A 21,322-nucleotide genomic window follows, 5' to 3' on the forward strand; every position below is an offset into this window, starting at 1 on the left:
ATAAAACAAATAGATAGAATACAAAAATATTAGAGAAGCTAGTGTTTTTTATGTAGAAAACAAGTAGTAAATGAATAGAGTGCAAGTCTAAAAGGGCAAGTTTTTTTTTTTTTTAAGAATTAGAATAGAGAGTGCTAGAGTTAAAGGGTCAAATAAAGATGGAAGAGATGTGTTTTTAGCCGATTCTTGAAGATCTTGCTACGTTTACTGCGTTAGACTAACCGAGACTTGTCAGCACTTGCATATTATTGCTCTTTTGTTGGTTTTGATCGCTTCTATAGTAGCATCGTTAAAGCTTGATTCGTCCGCATACTCGCAGCATCGTGGATTACATACTTGTTGGAAAAGTGAAAGCCGGCATGCGGACTAAGAGAGATTTACCACGGGAGGATTTGCAAAGGATCGTTTTAACCAGGATCTTGTTTTAACTCATCGAAATTTGTAAGGCGAAGTTTGTTTTTCGCCACTTCTCACTTTGCAGCTGTCAGACTCGTTTGGCCTGGCGATCTTTTATGAACAGAGAGGCCTGGAGAAAGTTAATTTCATGTGGCCGCATGTTAACTCTGCAGCATTTGTTTTATCGCTTCTTTTCGCGTGAATGTGATCAGTTTGTGTGTTTTAAAAGAGCCCATTCCCTTCATATCTCCTGAAGCTAAATTAGCTTAGCGCAGTATAATCTGTTGCTGCTGCTGCTGCTACTTTTTGTGTTTGCTAAATTGTCATGGACTAATCCGACACCTCGTCCTGTTGTTGTTTTGTTTCGAAAATGTGGCTTTTTGTCATCTCTCGGTGTTGTATACGATTCAACGAGAGTGATATTAAGGCAGTAAGACACAAAACGGTGCTTTGTTCAAACTAGTGCTCATTGCTTTGTGAGGAAGTTAGCAAGTTAATTTGCTAATCTTAGCCAGTAACTCGCACACGTCTGAATCAAATCGGTCTGATCAGTTATGAACATGTCTGCTGGAGAAAGTTTGACAGCTCGGTTCGAGAAGATCGATGCCATGCTGAAGGATCCCAGATCAGAGATCAACACCGACTGTCTGCTGGTAAGTGCATGTGGTTTATTGTGCAGATATTATTGTGTTTTGTAAATTGATTTCCACTAAGGTCAGCACAAACTAATATAAACATGACACGCATGCGATACAGTACAACAGTGCAGTATGTTCAGTAGATCTGCATAGCAGTGATGCTTCATGACTTTGGCCATGCGATGCATGCCAGCTTGTAATCACTCGAGTACAAGTCACACTTTGTGAGTGTTGCTGGATTTAAACTTGAATAATTTGTCTAGGTTCTTACTGATTTCTAGGAATTTGCTTGGAATGGTGACCTTTTTAGTGATTGCATTTTTTTGCCATGAATTTATAAATTGCTATTAAAAAACTGTTTAAATTTGCAGTACGTGCATTACAGCTTTATATGTTTCTTGAACAGTTCTTGATAGCTCATTGCAGGGTTGAACCTACAACCGTTTGATAACCAGCAGGGTCTTTAACCACTAGGCCACACCACCCATGCTCAGATTTTTCAATGAACTTGCTTTTGATCTGCATTTGTACTGTGAGTGTGTGTGTGTGTGTTTACCTGCAGTTTGCACTGAGGTGAAATGTGCAATTTTTGAAATTGATTTTATGAATTATTTCAGCGATTTCATACATTTGAGCATTGTTTCTTCAAGAATTTGAGCTCTTTGGACTTCTATGATTTAACTGTTGTATACACAGGCACACAGATTGTGTGCATTGATTTTTTTATTTTTTTGAGCAGTTAGTGTTAAATCTCACTTTACATTAAAAATTATTCTCACTGAGATCTTTAGTTATTAATAGTGGCATCAGTGACACTTCCTGTAAAGTCTTTTTATATAGTCTTCAGTCTCACAGGCTTTGACAGCATCTGTAGTAGGTCACGGGATTTCACAGTAATGCGTTGAATTAGTATTTATGTGTGTATGGATATAGATATATATATTTATATATGGCTATGACCATTCATAACCCTTTTTGGTTTTGTGTATGCAACTATTAAACAGATAGTTCTGGTCCTGGGTTTTGATTGGTCAATAAAGCATTCTAGCCCTGCTAAAATTCAGTAAATGCCTTTACATCTTTATTAACATTTATAAATTTTGTGAATTTTGCAGACACTTTTGGCAGTTTGCGTCACCTTCAGTTGTACATATCAGTTCATGCTACTGTTGGAACTACCAGAAAGCTATATAGTTTATTTTGCATATCAATAGCTAATGTTTAATGTCAAGGACTATATATCTTCTAGCGGGAGAGGAGTGGTGTATTAGTGATTTAGGAGGTGGCCATACTGCTCTCTCAGAAAAAAAGGGTACAAAAGCTGTCACTGGGGTCAAAAGGTACTAGTGTGTACCATGTAGGTACCAGCATGCACCCTTTACAGGTAAATAAGGTACAAAGGTACCTTTTGAAAAGGTACTGCCCCAGTGACAGCTTTTGTACTAGGGCTGCACGATAAATCGCATGCGATATTTAACGCGCATCTTATCAGTAAAGCCGCTTCTGCCTTTTTATTATGAGAATGTATGAATTTTCCAATTTCCCGCCATGTGTACACCTGTACTTTCATACCACTGAAGGTGTTTAAGTCACGTAGCTACGCCAATGACCTGGACAGATCTGTGGACAAAAAATCTGTAGTCAAACAAAAGGAAGGGATTTTTAAAAATAGCGATTTAAAATCCAAATATCCTTGGTTTGATTGAAAAGACAAGAGGCTACTTATACGTGTTAAATAATATTGCATAATAGCATATAATATTACTATTCCATTCCATTCATGAGATGTTATAAAAATAAAATTTTGCCTCAAAAGGCTTAGGTAAGACCAGGAGTGTGGGAAGTGTGGGAAATGCATTTTAAATGCTCTCTTTTCAAAATACGATACACTTTTAAATGTTTTTTTTCAAGGTGCATACATATGGCATATAATTTGAAAGCATAGCAACTAGACGTTTATTACACATTAAGGCTGGAATACACTACACGACTTTTGCCCTGATTTTCACCCGATTTACAATTTGGAGAATTTGACGATAGTTGCCAAAAGTCAGAGCCAGTCTGCAGGTTTGAGTTTACAGATTTCATAGAAAATTTTAGCTTCAGCTTTGATTTTTTTTAGCTTCAGACTTTAATTCCATCCAGTCAGAGGATATCAAACATGTTTGATATTTTCAGCTGATTTTTTGAACACGCGTTGTTTTCATTTCTCATGTGTCTCCAAGCAACAAGGCACACGTTTCTGCATGAGTTTGTTGTGATTGGAGCAACTCCAAAGTCTTGTAGTGTGTGAACCTCAGTCGTTTAGTGTATGATGCCCAGTTTTTCCTATGTAACGATTTACAAAGCCATTAAGTGTATGATGCCTAGTGTTTTTAAATCTGTTCAGATTGTAAAAGTCGGGTAGTGTATTCCAGCCTTTAGTCAATTCACTCGCATATGCGACTAAATCTTCACTCTGGGCGCCTAAATGATGTCTAACATTAGCCATTGGCTAATAATTTTTTTTTTTTACTCACCAGTGTGTGAGTTGGAGGCCAAGTACAAGTTTAGCACAGATGTATTTTCACTGTGACTGTGCACTTGAGAGTTTTGCTCTCCGTCAAGCGATCTATGCTATTTTTCAATTTATCTCAATTGTTGCCCCGTAAACTCTAGTGTGAAGGCGCACGACTTGTTGACGCTTTACTGAGAGCACTGTTTCTCACACACGCGCAAAGAAAGAGAGAGAGCGAGAGAGTGTTAGGATCTGTTTACACTAGTGCGTTTTCGTTTTAAAAAGGCGTTTTAAAATGAAAACGATCCTCGTCTACACTTGCGTTTTCACTGCTTTTCAGAAACGGTCTCCGTCCACACTACACAACCGAAAACGCAGGTCACATGACCATTCATGCAGGTACAACAATGAGCATGATGTTATTGTTTACACGGTCGTCAAGGATACGCAGAGCGAATGTGGGCAGCCATGCCATCGTTTTCAAAAGTCTCAGTTTTGGTCCGTTTACACTGAAACGCAACCCCGGAGTTTTCAAACTAAAACGGGGTCTGCAGCGTTTTCGAAAGTCTCCGTTTCGATTTACAAAAGAATTAATCACATCTTTCTGAGTTTTATTTCAGGAGCATCATGCAGTACTGTACTACAAAACAATCAATTCAAAACCCTGCACTTCACTGCATATAAAACCAGTGGTAAAAATTGTACAATAGAATAAAAAAACATTTTGAAATAAATTTAAGTGTTACATTAAGCTTTTCCTACTCATCAAGCTAGTGCCATAAGAAAACAGTAAATAAAATAAGCCATATTACCACAATAGTTTGCATAATTATTTAGACATGTCTAGCTTTGCATTTCCTGTGAATTATGATGCACCAAAAAAAATATATATATATATTATTTTTTTTTACCAAAACTGAAAATAAAGGTTAATTATTAATCAACACTCGAATAAAAACGGCTCCTCTCTACAGTTAAGTTTTTAAGCTAACTTTACAGCTAAGATCATTGAATTGCTTTTGAGAGGTAGCCTAAATGTGATATTTGACATATGGTTTAATTGTTTTATTGACGTCTTTCTGCAGTTGAAGCACTGATTGACCGATTACATGAGATATAATACATTGTATTGTATTGTATACAAGTTGTACTGTATCTTTCAGCATACTTTCTGATGTCCAGTAGGGCTGCACGATAAATCGCATGCGATATTTAACGCGCATCTTATCAGTAAAGCCGGTTCTGTAATCAGCGGTAAATCTCCATCACCTGCGTGCTTTCACATTGAGCAGCATTAACTACACAGAGCCGTTGTTCACTGACGAGCTGCGCAAAACCACGTTCATATTCACACGATTTTTTGCGCAGCTCGTCAGTGAACAACGGCTCTGTGTAGTGTTGTTCACTGACGAGCTGCGCAAAACCACGTTCATATTCGCGCGATTTTTTGCGCAGCTCGTCATTAAATATCGCTTGCGATTTATCGTGCAGCCCTAATGTCCAGTCATGTTTATTTTTGTGCTATAACTAGTAGTAAATAGGAAGAGGTGATCGGTTCACGTGCCACTTGAACTGAAGTGGATACAGCGGTCTGTCATTTATTTTTTAACCACATTTATTTTTTGAGAGAAGGTAGAGATACAAAAACAGGATCACTTGAAAAAAAAAAAAATAGATGTACTAGATGTCTGCTGAGTTTTCCGAATGTTGCTTCCTCCATGGATGTCATTTACTGAATTTTAAAAACATTTACTTTCCACTTGGATTGTCAGTTTGTTTTTTGTTTTTTTTAATATGTTGTAGAATGTCTCAATCTTAAAACATTGATAAATTATTTCAAATGCACACCATACCTTTCAGACAAAGCAACAAGAAAGAAAATCTTTTTGGAGGCATGAGATCTTCACATGACTCTTTATGTGCACTGCATGAGTTTGTGTGTGCATGAGAAAGACAACGTGGAATAACTTGCATCTGTATTACCACCTAATCTTGAGCAATTATTGCACCTCTGGCAAAACATGTGATCAGGATATTATAAAAACTATTTAATTTAATTTGTTTAGCCACATGGAATTATTCTGCAAGCATTCTGAGAAACCTTTCGTCTACACTTATTTTATTAACAAATAATGTTTGATTCTTCAGATGAGTCTGACAGGTGGACTCACTGAAAAAAGGAGGGCGATGAATTCATCTACAGGAGAGTCTTGATGAAAATGAAATGTTCCCAGGCAAAATGTCAGTGTAGCTCATTATGCTGTTGTGATGTAGTGTTCAAAAGTTGTTACATAATCTATGTATGTTTTGCTCCATAGGTTTATATCATCTATTTGTTCAGAAAAAAAAGGCAAATCATTTTCTGTGCTATTTCTGCATTATTCGACAGTCATTGTTACAGCTGTATGGGCTTCTAGAGCCCTTCACGTTTCTTAAGCTCCCAGTAAATGAACACCACACATGATGAGGGTAAACGTGAATCATCTGTAATGATTCTAAGGTCTATTAAGCTGTTCCTCCACAGACACACATAACTATGTGTTCGACACACACATCATAGGGAAAACACTTTCCCCAATGGAGCTCTTAGTATTTACTGGTCTTCCTGGTTTCCATATAAAAATGGTAGTGATGCACCAAAATGAAAATTCAGAATGTGCTTGGCCAAAAACCGCAAATAACCTACATTTTATTTATTAATCAGTTAATTAATCCGTTTTTTTTTCTAAATGAATTTTATTTTGGTGCATTGCTTCAATTGTACAAACACATAAATTGCACACAAAGCTGTTTTTATGTAAACTTTTTAATAACAGAATTATGTTTATACTTCAATGTCTTTGAAATATAAACATTTAAGTTGTGTCTGTAATAAAACAATTTTCATGACAATTTTTCAGACATACAGTACATTAAATAATGAACAGGTAAAGTAAAAATCTAATAAAGTTGCATATATTTATCAAAATGCTCCTCTCTATCGAGTTTATGGACATTTTGAAGAACAGAATCACGGAATCCAGTCATAAAAATGGCAAATTTGGATTCAAATTTTAGCTGAATAAATCAGAAATAGGTCAGTATACTTAATCAAATGTGATATGGACTACTGTCTGTGAATATTAAATGGGTCATATGATGTTGCTAAAAAGAACATTATTTTATGTATTTGGTGTAATGAAATGTGTTTGTGGTTTAAGGTTCAAAAAACACATTATTTTCCACATACTGTACATTATTGTTTCTCCTCTATGCCCCGCCTTTCTGAAACACGTCCATTTTTACAAAGCTCATCGGTCTGAAAAGCGAGGTGTGCTGTGATTGGCCAGCTATCCAGTAGCTTGTAACACTCCAAAGAGAAAGGAAAACTTGAAATCATATGACCCCTTTAAGCTTCAAAAACACTATTTAAATAAGAATCCTACATGTTCGGCGTGTGTCTGTGAATGAATGGCTCAGATGTGCGGTTTTGTTTTCTACACACATACTGAAGAGCGCGAGACGCTTGCGGTGTTTTCAACTTCTGCCGCCTCAATATACGAATACATGAACATAATCTCTAGAACTGCACTTCATGAGCACTTTATTGTTTCTTTTGAGAAAAACTATCGTCATATATACAAATAGAAACTTAAAGGACTTCACAGCAACCCATCAAAATAAAAGTTGGGTTTAATTTGAAGAAACTGTGACAGAAATTAATGTAATGATAGTACTACTACTAATAATAAAATTATTATTAAAACATTATTTTTAAAGGAATACTTACCAGAAAAACATTGAGTGACTTTCCTGAGGTAAATGTAACATTGCATGACATCTTGTTTAGCTGTTTCATTGATGTCTTTCAACACTGATTGAGCAATTACGTAAGACATAAGACATTTAAGTAAGTTTTACTGTTTTTTTTCAGCACACTTTCTGATGTTCATTAATGTTTATTTGGTGTAACTAGTAAAGATGAAGAGATCTGTTCACGTGCCACTTGAACTGTTGTGGCTACAGCGATCTGTCACGCCGCATTAAAGAGGGTAAAACACATTTATTGTTTGTATTTCATTATAAAGTTGACATAATTTGAAAGCTCAAAGATTATTGCGATTATTGGCTCTCAGTTACGCTACAAATAATGCTTAATGAAGCTTACGCATCAACAGAAAACAGCATATACGACAAGATCTCTGATCTTGAGATTTAAGAATTAAGATTAAAAATGATAAATTCATATTGTTAATCCAGCACTAGCTTCCACACAGCTGACATGTTTACCTGTTGTAGCTTATCCGCGATGTGTGAACAAAAGACACTGACGCAGTCAAAATGAGCCATCGCTAATTAAATGTCAGGGATTTCAGCCCTCCAGAACAGTTTCAGCCAAAATTGAAAATCGCTTCCAAAATTTTGGTGCATCAGTAAAAAATACACAATAAAAAAAATTTACTTTATTAAAGGCATGGAAAAAATACTATGGAATTCAATGGCTACCAGCAACATTCTTCAAAATATCTTCTTTTGTGTTCAACAGAAGAAAGAAACTCGTACAGGTTTGGAACAACTTAGCGTTGAGTAAATGATGACAGAATTTTCATTTTGGGTGAACTATGCCTTTAGTTATAAATTATGTATAGTATTCCAACCACAAACTCCAAAGCAGTGAATAAATGGTAATGCATTATCTATGGCTTTATAAAAAGATCTCTTTAAAATGGCTGTGAATTAAATGGCACAAGTTATAAATAAAATGAAATGCCTTTCAGTTAAACACAGCATTTGTAAAGACCTAAGCCGTGTGTTTGCTCTCACAAAGAGCAAATAGAAAGAGTAGAGGTTCTTTTGTTTTATTCATCTGAAGCTGCTCTTACCCGTCTTTTCCATGTGTATCTCCTCACCTGTCCACGTATCCGCCTCTAATACTTCCTGTTACAGCGATAGTTCGAGATATGACATGTCTAATGAAGCTGCAGTGTTCAGGGAGTCTAGAACTGCATGCACCTCAGGGCAACTGGCCCATCAAACCCATTTTGTGCTTGGGAAGCTCATGACAGTTTCTTGCGGTGCGCTGGGGCTGATTCTTTCCCCTGGTTGGCCTCCTCTGCCATGGGGCTGCTCTGAGCGACCGGCATCAGGATTTCCAGCTTATGTTATATTTTCCTCTGACTTTACATTCCTGGAGGAATGTGTCAGAAATTATATTTTCAGCAACATTTCTCACTGCAAACTGACCTAATTCTGATTTTGTGGCACTGAAACTACTTTTGAAAATTATTTTCTCAATCAGGTTAACCTCTATAATAACTTTATTTATTTGATTCAAAATTATAAAAAAATATTGCAAACCATTACAATGTACCTAACATAGTAGATGGGAAATTGATATACTCCTTGACAATAGGTCATTGGACAGGTAACAGAATTTTGTGGATATGAGTTAAATGAAATATTTTTTTATTTGAAAGAAAATTAAATTTAAACTCAATCTGTTTTTCAAAGCTATTTAGTTTGTAGAAGTACATTTAATACAGATAATCTCGACTAGCATTTGTTTGAACTCAATTACAAAATTGCAAAAACCGTAATTTAAGGGACATAAAGGCAATTTTAAACAAACTGAAATACAGGGTGCACAAAATATGTGTTTGAGATTATAGTATGTATTCGCGTAATGCATAACATATAATTATCATGAATGGGCATGAAATGGACCATAAATTATAGAATGACTTTCAAAAAGCAGGCATTACTGAATATGTTAATTTGAGCAGGATGTCACTTGAACATTCTGAGTGTTTGAGGGTTTCACTCTCTGTGTTTGAGTACAGTGCAGTAAGCGCACTGTTCCTATTGATATCAAGGATGAGTATTTGATGTACTGTAAACTCTACTGTGTAGATGCCAGACTCGCCATCGTTTGGCTGACAGTAATCTGTTTTTTTTCTCACACACACGCAAAGTGAGAAAGCGAGAGAGTCTTACATACCACATAGAACTGACACTCTACAAAATGACTGAATTAGTGTGGAATTATTCATTCAAAAGTTGTTAGAATAACATTAAAGAAATAGTTGAGATTTGTCATCATTTACTCACCATCATGTCATTTCAACCCATAAGACTACATTTTTAATGAAACCTTTTGGTCCAGGAGGTAACCGAAATTTAAAAGATCCAAAAAAGTCATAAAGGCATTGTTAAATGAACTCACATGAATTTAATTGGTTTAATCCAAGTCTTGTGAAGAGATAGATAATCTTTATATGATAAACAGATTTAAAGGGATAGTTCACCTTCAGTTGTTGGTCCCCATTGACTTGCATTTTTTCCATAATGGGACCAGCAACTAAAAGTGAACTATCCCTTTAATTTAGGCTTCATTTACATCTATACACTGATCAACACGCATACATATAACGCATCACATATGGTAAACACAGAAGCCTATGTGTGTGCGTTGTGCGGATTCTTATGGATTTATTTAAAATTGAATGCATAAATCCAATTCATGGTTCTCACATGACGCCACACCTTTATAGCAGCGTCCATCTGGAGGCAAATCAAGGTTTTCCTCTGCTGCCTGCCTGTTAATTTTACCAGGTTTGTACTGAAGATAATGATATTAAAAGACCAAACTCAATATATACTTAATTGGTGATGCATATATACAGGACGAACAAATGTGCCCGAAATATGAACGCAGTGTGCTCACTTGCATGTTAAGAATTTTCCCATAGAAAACACAAAAGAAGGTTTTTTGAAGAATGCTGGCAACCAAACGACAGACAGTAGCCATTGACTTCCATAGTCATTTCTCCGATCACAAATGCAGACATGGTTTTATGTTTACGGAAATTGAGAGGTTGTTCTTCTGTTGAACACAAAAGAAGATATTTTGAAGAATGTTGGAAACCGTTGATGGTAGCCATTGACTTCCGGGGGGAGGGGGGGATCAATGGCTACCGTCAACTATTTGGTACCAACATTCTTAAAAATATCTTCTTTTGTGTTCAACAGAAGAAAAAAAACTCCCACAGGTTTGGAACAACTTGAGGATGTGTAAATGATGACTGAATTAAAGACACAGTCCTAACATAATGGCTATGTTTATACAAACGGCTTCTGTTTCAGAGAAAGGGGACGACTAGATAATCTTTTGTAGCTCAACAAGTCTTTCTCCTTATACTTCTTAGACCAGGCCTACACCACACAACAGATCTGGATCAGTGGTTTAGTTGTCCCATATGTCACATGTCACTTCTGGAAAAGCCTTACTTGGTCGTTTCATTCTGTTTTATTTCACGATTCATATAAAAACTCCACTGTGTACTGTATTAGGTTGTAATACTAATCTAAAACAGTTTGTATATTGAAACTGATTGAAATGACAAAGGGTGGCACTTCCTTTACACCTCTCACTAGCAGATTGGTTTCCTCGCCCTGAGAACATATAATGTCTTATTTACATTGTGTCTACATGTGGTGTTTGGCATTGAGTGAATTTTGACTGTCTTATGCTGAATGCATGAGAGTTGGCAGCCCTGTATCTATTTATGTATTTCTTTATTAATTTCTTAATATATCTTATATTAACCATTTGCACACATGAGCATTATCCGACTCTGCTCCTCCCGACCGCAGACGCAGGTTTACAAGCCACTTTTTCCTGCGTTTTTCAGTCAATTTCTTGCCTTTTCCCCCCTTATGAACAACAATGTTTTCGTACACGATAAAACTTCCTTGTGGTTTCTCGGTTTGACCGATTTGAGCATCCATTAACAACACAAAACAAAAATTAAATCATATTCTCGTCGCTTCATAACGTTACGGTTGAACCACTGATGGCAGATGGACTATTCTCACGATGTCTTTCATACTTTTCTGGACCTTGACAGTGTAATTTACTTGGCAGTCAATGGGACAGTCACAAGCCTCCCGGTTTTCATCCAAAATATCTTAAATTGTGTTCCGAAGACGAACGAAGCTTTAAGGGGTTTGGAACGACATGGGGGGGAGTGATTAATGACAACATTTTAATTTTGGGGTGGAGTATCCCTTTAACGTGTACCACATGCCATTTCAGAATTTTTGCTGCTATGCATTACTGCAATACTGTGCTGTTGTGGCACCGTTAGCTGGTATTCGTGTAACACTGTTGTGGCTGGTTGGCAGGGCTTTGCTCTGTGCAGTCGTTAATAACTGGTCTCAGTTCCTTCCTTCAATGTTCCTGTGTTCCTCATCTGCTTGGACATGCAGGATCTCCTCTGGCAGGCCATCACAAACGTGTTTGGTATGTCTTCCACCTCAAAGGCCATGAACGCCCTTATTTCAGCACTGATTAGTTCACCGTTTTCAAAAATGTGAAGAAGGACGTGGTAAGCTGTGGAGTGGAGGAGAATGACACAGCAATGGCTTCTGCTCCAGTCAGTTTTATTTCAGTTTGATTAAGCCAAAATCATCAATGGTTCTCACAAATACATGCATGCAATAAAATAAATGTGTGCAGTTTTAAATATGTATTTTTCTTACAAAAACAGACTTTTTTCACACACACTCTTGAGTGTGAGGAGGCAATGGGAAACGAGAGGCACTGCCCTCAGGACACTGGCACTTCACTGCACAGACATTATGTGGTTGAGTCTGTGTATGTTAAGGTCTCTGCGCACTGAGTCCGAAAATCGCATGCGTTTTTTTGTATTCGAAATCCTAAAAATTTGTCACGCACAGAAACCTTGCACACTGAGTCTGATGCGTATTAATGAATCTGTTGCGAAAAAAATCGCAAAACAGCACTAAATGGAGTCTTCAAGCAGTGAGGATGATTTTGTTGTCTTCTCGCTTCTTAAAAAGAGAGAAAATATTGGGTCCATCTAATACTGCGATATAGAGAGGAAGGAGAGCTCCCCCTCAGGAGCAGCGGGATTATCCCGGGCGATTCAAAGTTTCTTCAGGATGTCAGTGACTCAGTTTGATGCTTTGCTAGCGATACTAGAGCCACATATTAAAAAGAAGTAGGGATGCGCCGATCTGATATTCATATCGGCTATCGGCTCCGATACTGCCATTTTTGTCGGATCGGGTATCGGTCATGATCGGTCAAACGTCATGTCAATCACGTTTACACACTGCCTCCGAAATTTTCATCCGTCATAAAAAAATTCAAATCGGGTTCGATTTTTTCAGTTTTTCGCATCCGTTGCAAGCATTTTGAGAGGTGTTTTGACAGTTCAGAGCCACCGTACAAGCGAACGCTAAAATCCAGAATGCCGATTGTCAAGTTCATCCACTTCGTCTCGCAGCACAAAGCACTGTATATAGATCCTTGCACACTGAGTTCACAGAAATTGGTGGTCTTCTTTTTAGGGATGCTCCGATCCGCCTTTTTCACCTCCGATACCGATTCCGATCGGTGTGAGCTTGAAATGTGTTTGGCTCAATGAGAACTGTGTGTTTTCTGGATTTTCTACATATACGTGCAAGTCAGGTCACCTTTGTTTATATAGCGCTTTATACAATGCATATTGTTTTAAAACAGCTTCTCAATGACTACGTTTACATGGACATCATTAATCTAATTATTTACCTTATTCTAAATAAGCCAATATTATGATTATGGTGTTTACATGAGTTGCTTTTAGAATATTCCTTTCATGTTCCCGTTTTACATGTTATAGTACATATAGTTCGATTAATGGCAAACGTCATTACGTCCCCACGTGACGCCATCTGACGTCCCCTCCGGAATTTCACGCATAAACATATAGTTCGTCTTCGTGATGATGCCATGTACAGTTTTGGGTGTTTCATTTTTAATTTTATGAAAGCTTCAAGTGCAGTTAATTATTTGTACGTGCATACAGACGATGGCGGTGTTGAAGCTCTTTTATTTGCCGTCAAACGGTTGACCACTTCTGTGTGTGTATCCTGTCGCCAAATGCTGCAAAAAGTCCTACACGATGGTAATAATGTGATTAAGGTGTTTACATGTCTATTCTGCACTTCAGTAATGTGACTAAAATAGGAATACTCCACATGCCTTAATTCGATTTCTGTTTACTTCGAATATGACTTTAGCCGGATTAAGGTAATCAAAAATCTCTGTTTACATGGTAGATTCTTAGAACAGCCCCACTTTATAAACATTATGTCCTCTTCTGGAAGGCCAAACAAAGTAGTTTCGCTTTCACAACGAAACACACGGTGGGCTTGAGTGAGTGGAGGCCGGTGGGCTTGAGAACGGCGCGGCCAGCGGATTTGATGGAGCGTCCGGCGGGCTTGCGGCAACCACATGTGACGGCGGCAGCAACAATACTACAGCGAGAATAAAAGTTAAGCCTTCTTTGCGTGAACATTTGGGCGGCGTTATGCAAATCTTCCCACATCGTGACGTAGATATGTGGGGGCGTGTTAGAACGAGCCGTTTTAGGTAGGCGTGGTTGACTCTTAACTTTTATAAAGAATATCTCTTTGGATTTGAGACTTTAGTCTTTGCAATTTTACAGATCTTCTTTATGCACCAAGAGCTTGTAACACTCCAAAGAGAAAGGAAAAATTGAAATCGCATCATATGACCCCTTTAACTCAACAAAAATGATTCATGTAATCCCAACATAAAATGATTAGCCTACTTTTTTTTTATTTTATTTATTTTTTTACAAAATTATTTATTTTACCGATTAAAGTTGATTGAAAATAATGCAGTTAGGTTGAGAAAAATCATAAAGATGTGTTGCATTAGTTAATTTTAACAAAATTAATTGAACCAGCTGCACAGTCTTTGAGTTTGATTCATTGCTCTCTCTGTCTCTGTCTCTCTCTCACACATGCATTCTCGCATGTGTCTGAACATAAGCTAATGGGTACAGGTTAAATAAACATTCGCTGTGTAAATGGTGTCACAAAGTGTCTGCACTACAGGTGAGCTGCAGAGCATTTGTTTGTGTGTTGAGTGAGTTAAGCTGTGTTCACTGTCGGGAGAGCTGTAGTTTTGACACGCTACTGGAATTGTATCTCTGACTGCATGTATATACACTTTTTTTTTTATTATTATTTTTATGCATTTTGTTTGTCTATAAGTAGGACACATTGGACATTGATTCTGATTTTGCTGAAAGGTGAGCGTTGAAACTCTTTAATGCACTAGTAGTTCCAGTCAGTTTAATCACAGTTCTAAATGAATTGACACATTTACAGAGAAACATCCAGGAACACAGAAACTTTAAAATAAATAAATAATGTGCATGGATAAATCCTTTAATAGCACCCCAATATCCCATAAAAAAAGAATTGGCTATTTTGATTTCATGGTGGCTTTAATTGTGCTTCTTAGGCAAACTTATGCTGTGCCACAGACTGGTCCGGATTAAACTAAGAGATGAAAAATGAACACTTTTTTCATGCTCTGAGAGAATCAGATGTATTTTTGTGAGGAAATATCATCATGCAAATGACAACGCATGAGAACAGTTCCTAGTCTGTGTTTTTATTAGAGCTCCATCAGATGAGGCATGATACACCTTCTGTTGCTGTTTATTTTATTTTATTTTTTGGTAGTGGAAAGATGGCATTTAAAGGGAGAGTCCACCTAGAAATTAAAATTCTATCATTAACTCATCCTCATGTCATTGCAAACCTATATGACTGACTTTCTTCTATGGAAAATCAGAGAATATATTTTAGAATAATGTTGGTAACAAAACGGTTTTGGTTCCCATTGATGTCCAATGTATTTTTTGTCCATTCACTGGAAGTCAGTGGGAACCGGAACTGTTTGGTTACCAACATTCTTCAGAATATCATCTTTTGTGTTCTGCAGAACAAAGAACTGCATACAGGTTTGGAAACTGAGGGTGAGTTAATTATGATAGAATTGCCATTTTTGGGTGGACTATCCCTTTAAAGGATTTGTTCACCTCCAGAATACAAACTTTCTGATCATTTACTCACCCCCATGTCACCTGAGATGTTCATGTCTTTCTGTCTTCAGTCGAAAAGAAATTAAGGTTTTTGAGGAAAATATTCCAGGATTGTTCTCCATATAATGGACTTCAATGAGGACCAACGGGTTGAAGGTCCAAATTGGTGTTTCAATGCAGCTTCAAAGGACTCTTCACGATCCCAGCCGAGGAATAAAGTTCTCTGCACACTGAGTCTGAAATCTTCGTATGTGTTTTTTCATATTCGAAATCCTAAAAATTCGTCACGCACAGAAACCTTGCACACGGAGTCCTATGTGTATTAATTAATCCGTTGCGAAAAAATTCGCAAAACAGCACTAAATTTATGCCGGATGAAAATTTCGAAGGCAGTGTGTAAACGTGATTGGCATGACGTGAGGTTGTATTTATTTTTTAACGTGCGAAAATTTTGAACGAAATTTTCGGACTCAGTGTGCAATGACCTTAAGGGTCTTATCAAACTCTACACTGAATAATGAATCTCTTATTTACATTCTGTCTACATTTTTTTGGTTATAAAGCAGGATGCATGAAAGTGTAACTTAATCAGTGAGCTCATCCTGAACAAAACCGTTTTGAGCAGATTTCTTCTGCTCACTGATTCATGTGCTCAATGCTGTGTTGTAAGCGACGGGAGTAAATATGGTGCTGTAATCAGCACTTTTCAAGATGAGTTATGTTGATTACACATACACATGGGACGGTCTGAAAACAGCCACTTTTAATTGGGTACCGAATTGAGTCAATTGTATTACCGGTATACTGTATTACAATTTCAGTATTTTGCTAATTTTGACAACATTAGTCAAATCTGTAATTTTGAGATTACTAGAGACATTTTAAAAAAGAATGGAAACTGTTTGTTTTTACTCTCTGTATTATGGCCTTGGATTTAGAAACTGTTCATGCTTTTCTTCTGATATTCTATTTAAAGACCTGCTGTTTTCTGTTCCTTTTGTTTTTTCAGACTTTAAGCAACGTCTCAATTGCCGCTCAAGGGTGTTAATTAGAAATAAGGCCCTCTTCACTTTCTGACTCTGGTCTTGGCTGTATTTTCCTCCACTTTGTCGGGAGCTTGTTTGGCCACATTCTTAAAATAGCGCACTGACGTGTACAGTCCCGCTGCGGAATGCGACTGTGGCCGTCCAGAAATCTCTGTGGCAGGATGTTATGCAAACATACATTACTGAATGGGGACGTTTGTTATTATCTCCGAGTTCGTTCGTACAGAGTTTGGAAAGTTGGGAAAACGATTGCTTTTAAGAGTTACAATTTCAAGACTTAAAATGTGCTTGCATTTTAAATATTGTCCTTGAAAATGGTTCATTTTTATTTTTATTATTGGAATTTTTATTACACCTAGTGAAAAGAAAAATAATCACATTGCGCAATCACATTGTGATACATTACCAATCTGCACATCCTGTTTTCATCAACAGTTTAATGAAGCATTGAATTGTTCATGTCACCGTTTTAATAACAGCCGCTAATAAGAGGAGATTTATAAGCTATGGCTATGTCGAGGAGGAACAACACAGAATGCAAAAAATACATTAATCAAGGATTAACAGGATTAATCGAAATAAAACCAAAATCGCAGTATGGCTTAGTGTTATTATCAAATCACAAAGGCTGCGATTTAATTAAAGAAATATATGCGCTGTTTGTGAAGCACGGCACTGTGTTCATACACGTGATCAGGTGTTTGTAGCGTTTCAGAGTGACTCACAGTAAATGCTGCTCCACACAAACTCCATCCTAAACTTGTGATGAAAATTCTGTCGTCATTTACTCACCCTCAAGTTGTTCAAGACATGTATGACTTCTTCCAGCTGTTGACCACGAAAGATGATATTTTGAAGATTGTTGGTAACCAAACAGTTGATGGTAGCTCTTGACTTACGATGCATGGGGAAAAATACTATGGAAGTCAGTGGCTACCAACATTCTTCAAAGTATCATGTTTAGTGTTCAGTAGAAGAAAGAAACTCAAGCAGGTTTGGAACAACTTGAGGATGAATAAATGATGACAGAATTTTCGTTTTTGGGTGAACCATTCCTTTAAGGCCTTCCTGTGGTTTTCTGATTAACTTTGAAAATGAAGAAATTAAGTCATAAATAATGTAATCTAAAATACAACTATTATTATTATTATATCTTTATTTCTCATTAGATTTTTTTAATAGTATTTATTTATTTAGCCATATTAATATATAATCACTAAATGTTGGTCACATTGTTTAGGCCTACAAACAAGCACAGCAAACCTGGATTTTTTTTTTTCTTCTGTCCATTTGCAATTTTTCTCGAAAAAGCACTACATTGATCCCTAAAGTCTGAGAAACTGAATAAATAAATGTGGGGTTGGGGTTGGGGGGGGTCTTTTGCAATTTCCCAAACATGTCTGGGGGGACACATGTGGTTAGTTTATGAAAATTTTACCAAATTATCTTTAAAATACAGTATCCTGAAAAGGGGGAAATTCAGCTTTGCGTCACAGGAATAAGTGACATTTTAAAATATATTAAAATAAAAAACGGTTATTTTGAATTTTAATAGCCTATTTCGCAGTGTTACTGTTTTTACTGTATTTCTGATCAAATAAATGCAGTTTTGGTGACCATAAAAAGGCTTCTTTCAAAAGCAATAAAAACAGTATCATAATTATTCTAGACTTTTGACTGGTTGTGTTTATAAACGCCAATCAACTGTTCAAGGTTAAGAAACTGCAGACCGGTGTAACCAGGTTAGCAGTGGCATAAGTGACATCAACAGGCTTAATCTTAATCTACTGTAATCCTGGATGTCTAAATCAAGCGTGCCTTGTGGTCAGTCAAGCCCTCAGCCTCAATTCAGACCAACCTTACTCCGGCTTCAGGTCCCTCCATTAAAGGGGAAGCGGCATGCCTTTTTATTGTTTTATTATATTCCTTCAGGTTCACTTATAATGTTTGTGAAGTCAATAATGATTTGTTTGTTTTTTACGAGGTGAGTGACATACTCATAGTCAGTTTGTGCATTGTTAAAACAATGATAAACCAGGAAAGAGAAGTCAGTTTGGTCCTGCCACTCACGGTCTAACAGCCGGCTTTGTTCACGTGCACATTTCAGTTCTTTCTTTTTAATACATTTACATTCGCAATCGATCACAAATCTGTTTTTGCTTTGTCAGTAGGGTGTATAGAGTGTAGATGGATGTAAAAAGTATGATTCAACGCATTTTAACATAAGGCTGCAACATAAAATGATCTGGTACACGTTGTTGTGTTTTTACACGATCGGTTAGTTTGTAATTGTGCAAATGACTTTTTTCAACCAATAACAATGTTTGATTGGTGCATAGGTGCACTGACTTGCAACTAGATTTTTAGCTTTAATATTTTTTAGTGTCTGTGCTTTGAACATGACAAATTTAATATACAGCATATTGCAAGCATGTTAAACTAGTCTCTAAATTTAGTATGTTAACAGACTGAAAGCACCAACACTGGATTTTATCAGAGGACATGGCAAATTCATTCATTTCAGTGCGGTTTGTCGCAGTGAAATTGTACACTTCTTGCTGATCATGCAGAACTATTTGTTTCCTAGTTTATAAAAGTGATGACTAATGAGTATATGTAGCACAACTACTGGTCAGAACAAACAAAATTCACATTTCATTGAAGTAATATTTGTGTTTTTTCTTATTTCCAGGACAGTCTGGATGCTCTGGTGTATGACCTTGATTTTCCAGCCCTGAGGAAAAACAAAAGCATCGATAACTTCTTAAATAGATGTGAGTATTTTGTCTGGAACTCATTCAGAATTACATGATAAAGAGTTTCAAGCTGCTTTGCTGTGAATGGGATTGATTTTGGGTCACTACTTTCAATCAGACAACATTTTGTCTGTTCAAGTATTCACATAACAAAAGGGCTTTTGGCACTGCATAGTGGAGATGCACGTCATATTCTCTCTCTCAGTGGAGGCGTATCATGTATGGATGCACCGAATGTTCGGCAACCGAAATTATAAGGTTGCCTTATAAGGTTGCCTTTGCCGAATAAGCAAAAAGACTGAATAAATTGTACCGAACAATGATGTGACGCAATCAAATAGCAACCAAAGTAGAGTGAGTGGCGCGCACTCTTTATAATGCAACAAACATGTCAGCAGTGTGGAAGCATTTAAAACTGTCCAAGAAAGATGCAAAAATCATTACAAGCACCGACAGCAAGAGACTGTTTAGTACTGCAGAGCATTTCTTCGATGAGAAGAGGAAGGGGTGATTGTAGCTGGTTACTGTATGATGATTGAAATCGCGAAATGGCCATAAACTAGGGATGTACCGAATATTCGGCAACCAAAATTATTCGGCCGAAAATAGCAAAAAAATCGGTGTTCGGCCGAATAAGCGAAAAGGGCGAATAATATGTACCGAACAATGACTAACGCGATCAAATAGAGGCAAGCACTAATGCAGCAAACATGTCGACAGTGTGAAAGTATTTAAAACTATCAGAGAAAGACACGAGCGCGAAGCACCGACAGCGAGAGACTGTCTCCGATGAGAAGAAGAGGTGGCTAATGCTGGTGGTTAGGTTGCTGTATGATGATTGAAATCGCGAAATTACATTTAAACGATTAGTAAATAAACTGCAGAATGTTATATTTTCTAATGCACGCACGAATTGCATGTATTCTGACAGCGCTGCACGAACGTTCAAAGTCCAAAGCGCGAGGAAAATCTGCACTGAACTTGTTAGCCTACTCGTCAGTTGCTCAGTAACATTTTTGTGAATTTTTTTAAAAGGCATGTGACAATGTGATACGTGCGACAAACATCTTCCCAAATTCGTAATGAGAATCATTTATAAATCTGCATGCTGTTTTCCACGAAAAGATGCACTGAGATCTTCCTGCAGGTTTCTGCCAAAATAAAAGCCGAGAAAAAGCAACAACTCCATCGACATTCATAAATGATAGTATTGTAATTTTACTGTCGTTATGTAAAATAAAAAAGGAAGACAAGACAATAAAATATATTTATTATAACATTCACACATAGTGTTCAAATTGTATCTGTAATATATACTAATGTTTTAAAAGAAGTCTCTTCTGCTCAGCAAGGCTGCCTTTATTTGTACAGTAAAAAATACATGCCTGATTCAAGTCTCAAAAATGGCCAAAAAATATTATTTTACTAACTTATTAATTATAAGTTTTGTTGGTACAATGTCTGCTTTGATGTAAAAAAAAATGTTCAGTGTTAAGTAAATATTTTTAAATTGTTGTTTTGTAATTGATTTTTTTATTTGAAAAGCAGGACAAAACAGTAAAAAGCACATTTTGGCAATTTAATTAATGCAATGGTGAAACAAATGGCAAAATAGGCCTACATGGGGGGAAAATGTGAAAAACCGTGTTCGGCTTCGGCCAAGAATTTTCATTTCGGTGCATCCCTACCGTAAACAATTAGTAAATAAACTGCAGAACGTTATGTTTTCGCACGAATTGCATGTATTCTGACAGCGCTGCACGAACTCGCGGCAGATCTGCTTGTTAACCAGGGTTCAAAGTCTAAAGCGCAAGGAAAATCTGCGCTGAACCAGTGTTTCTCGTCAGTTGCGGTTACATTTTTATGAATTTTTACAATGCATGTGACAATGCAATACGTGCGATGTATTCGTAATGAGACTCATTGATAAATCTGCTGTTGTCAACAAAAAGCATTGAGGTCTTCCTGCGTGTTTCTGCCAAAATAAAAGTTGAGAAAAAGTAAGAACTCCAACATTCATAAATGTTAGTATTGTTGTAATTTTACTGTTGTTCTCGTGAAAAACCGTGTTCGGTATTTGGCC

The 21,322-nt window shown here is 36.9% G+C and overlaps 1 protein-coding gene across 2 annotated transcripts in view; it reads left to right on the plus strand.

Moving 5' to 3' along the window:
• Positions 1 to 283: 283 nt before the first annotated feature.
• Positions 284 to 21,322, plus strand: part of rock1 (Rho-associated, coiled-coil containing protein kinase 1) — a 68,000-nt gene continuing 46,961 nt past the window's right edge. For both annotated transcript variants that reach the window (XM_016516719.1, XM_016516718.1), the window contains exons 1-2: positions 284 to 1,049; positions 19,176 to 19,257. In XM_016516719.1, the coding sequence (XP_016372205.1) occupies positions 951 to 1,049; positions 19,176 to 19,257 (181 nt within the window). In that variant the 5' untranslated portion in view covers positions 284 to 950. The remainder of the gene's footprint in view (positions 1,050 to 19,175; positions 19,258 to 21,322) is intronic.

The sequence above is a fragment of the Sinocyclocheilus rhinocerous genome, unplaced genomic scaffold (assembly GCF_001515625.1).
Source record: "Sinocyclocheilus rhinocerous isolate Xijiao unplaced genomic scaffold, SAMN03320098_v1.1 scaffold807, whole genome shotgun sequence".
In the NCBI taxonomy this organism is placed as follows: domain Eukaryota; kingdom Metazoa; phylum Chordata; class Actinopteri; order Cypriniformes; family Cyprinidae; genus Sinocyclocheilus; species Sinocyclocheilus rhinocerous.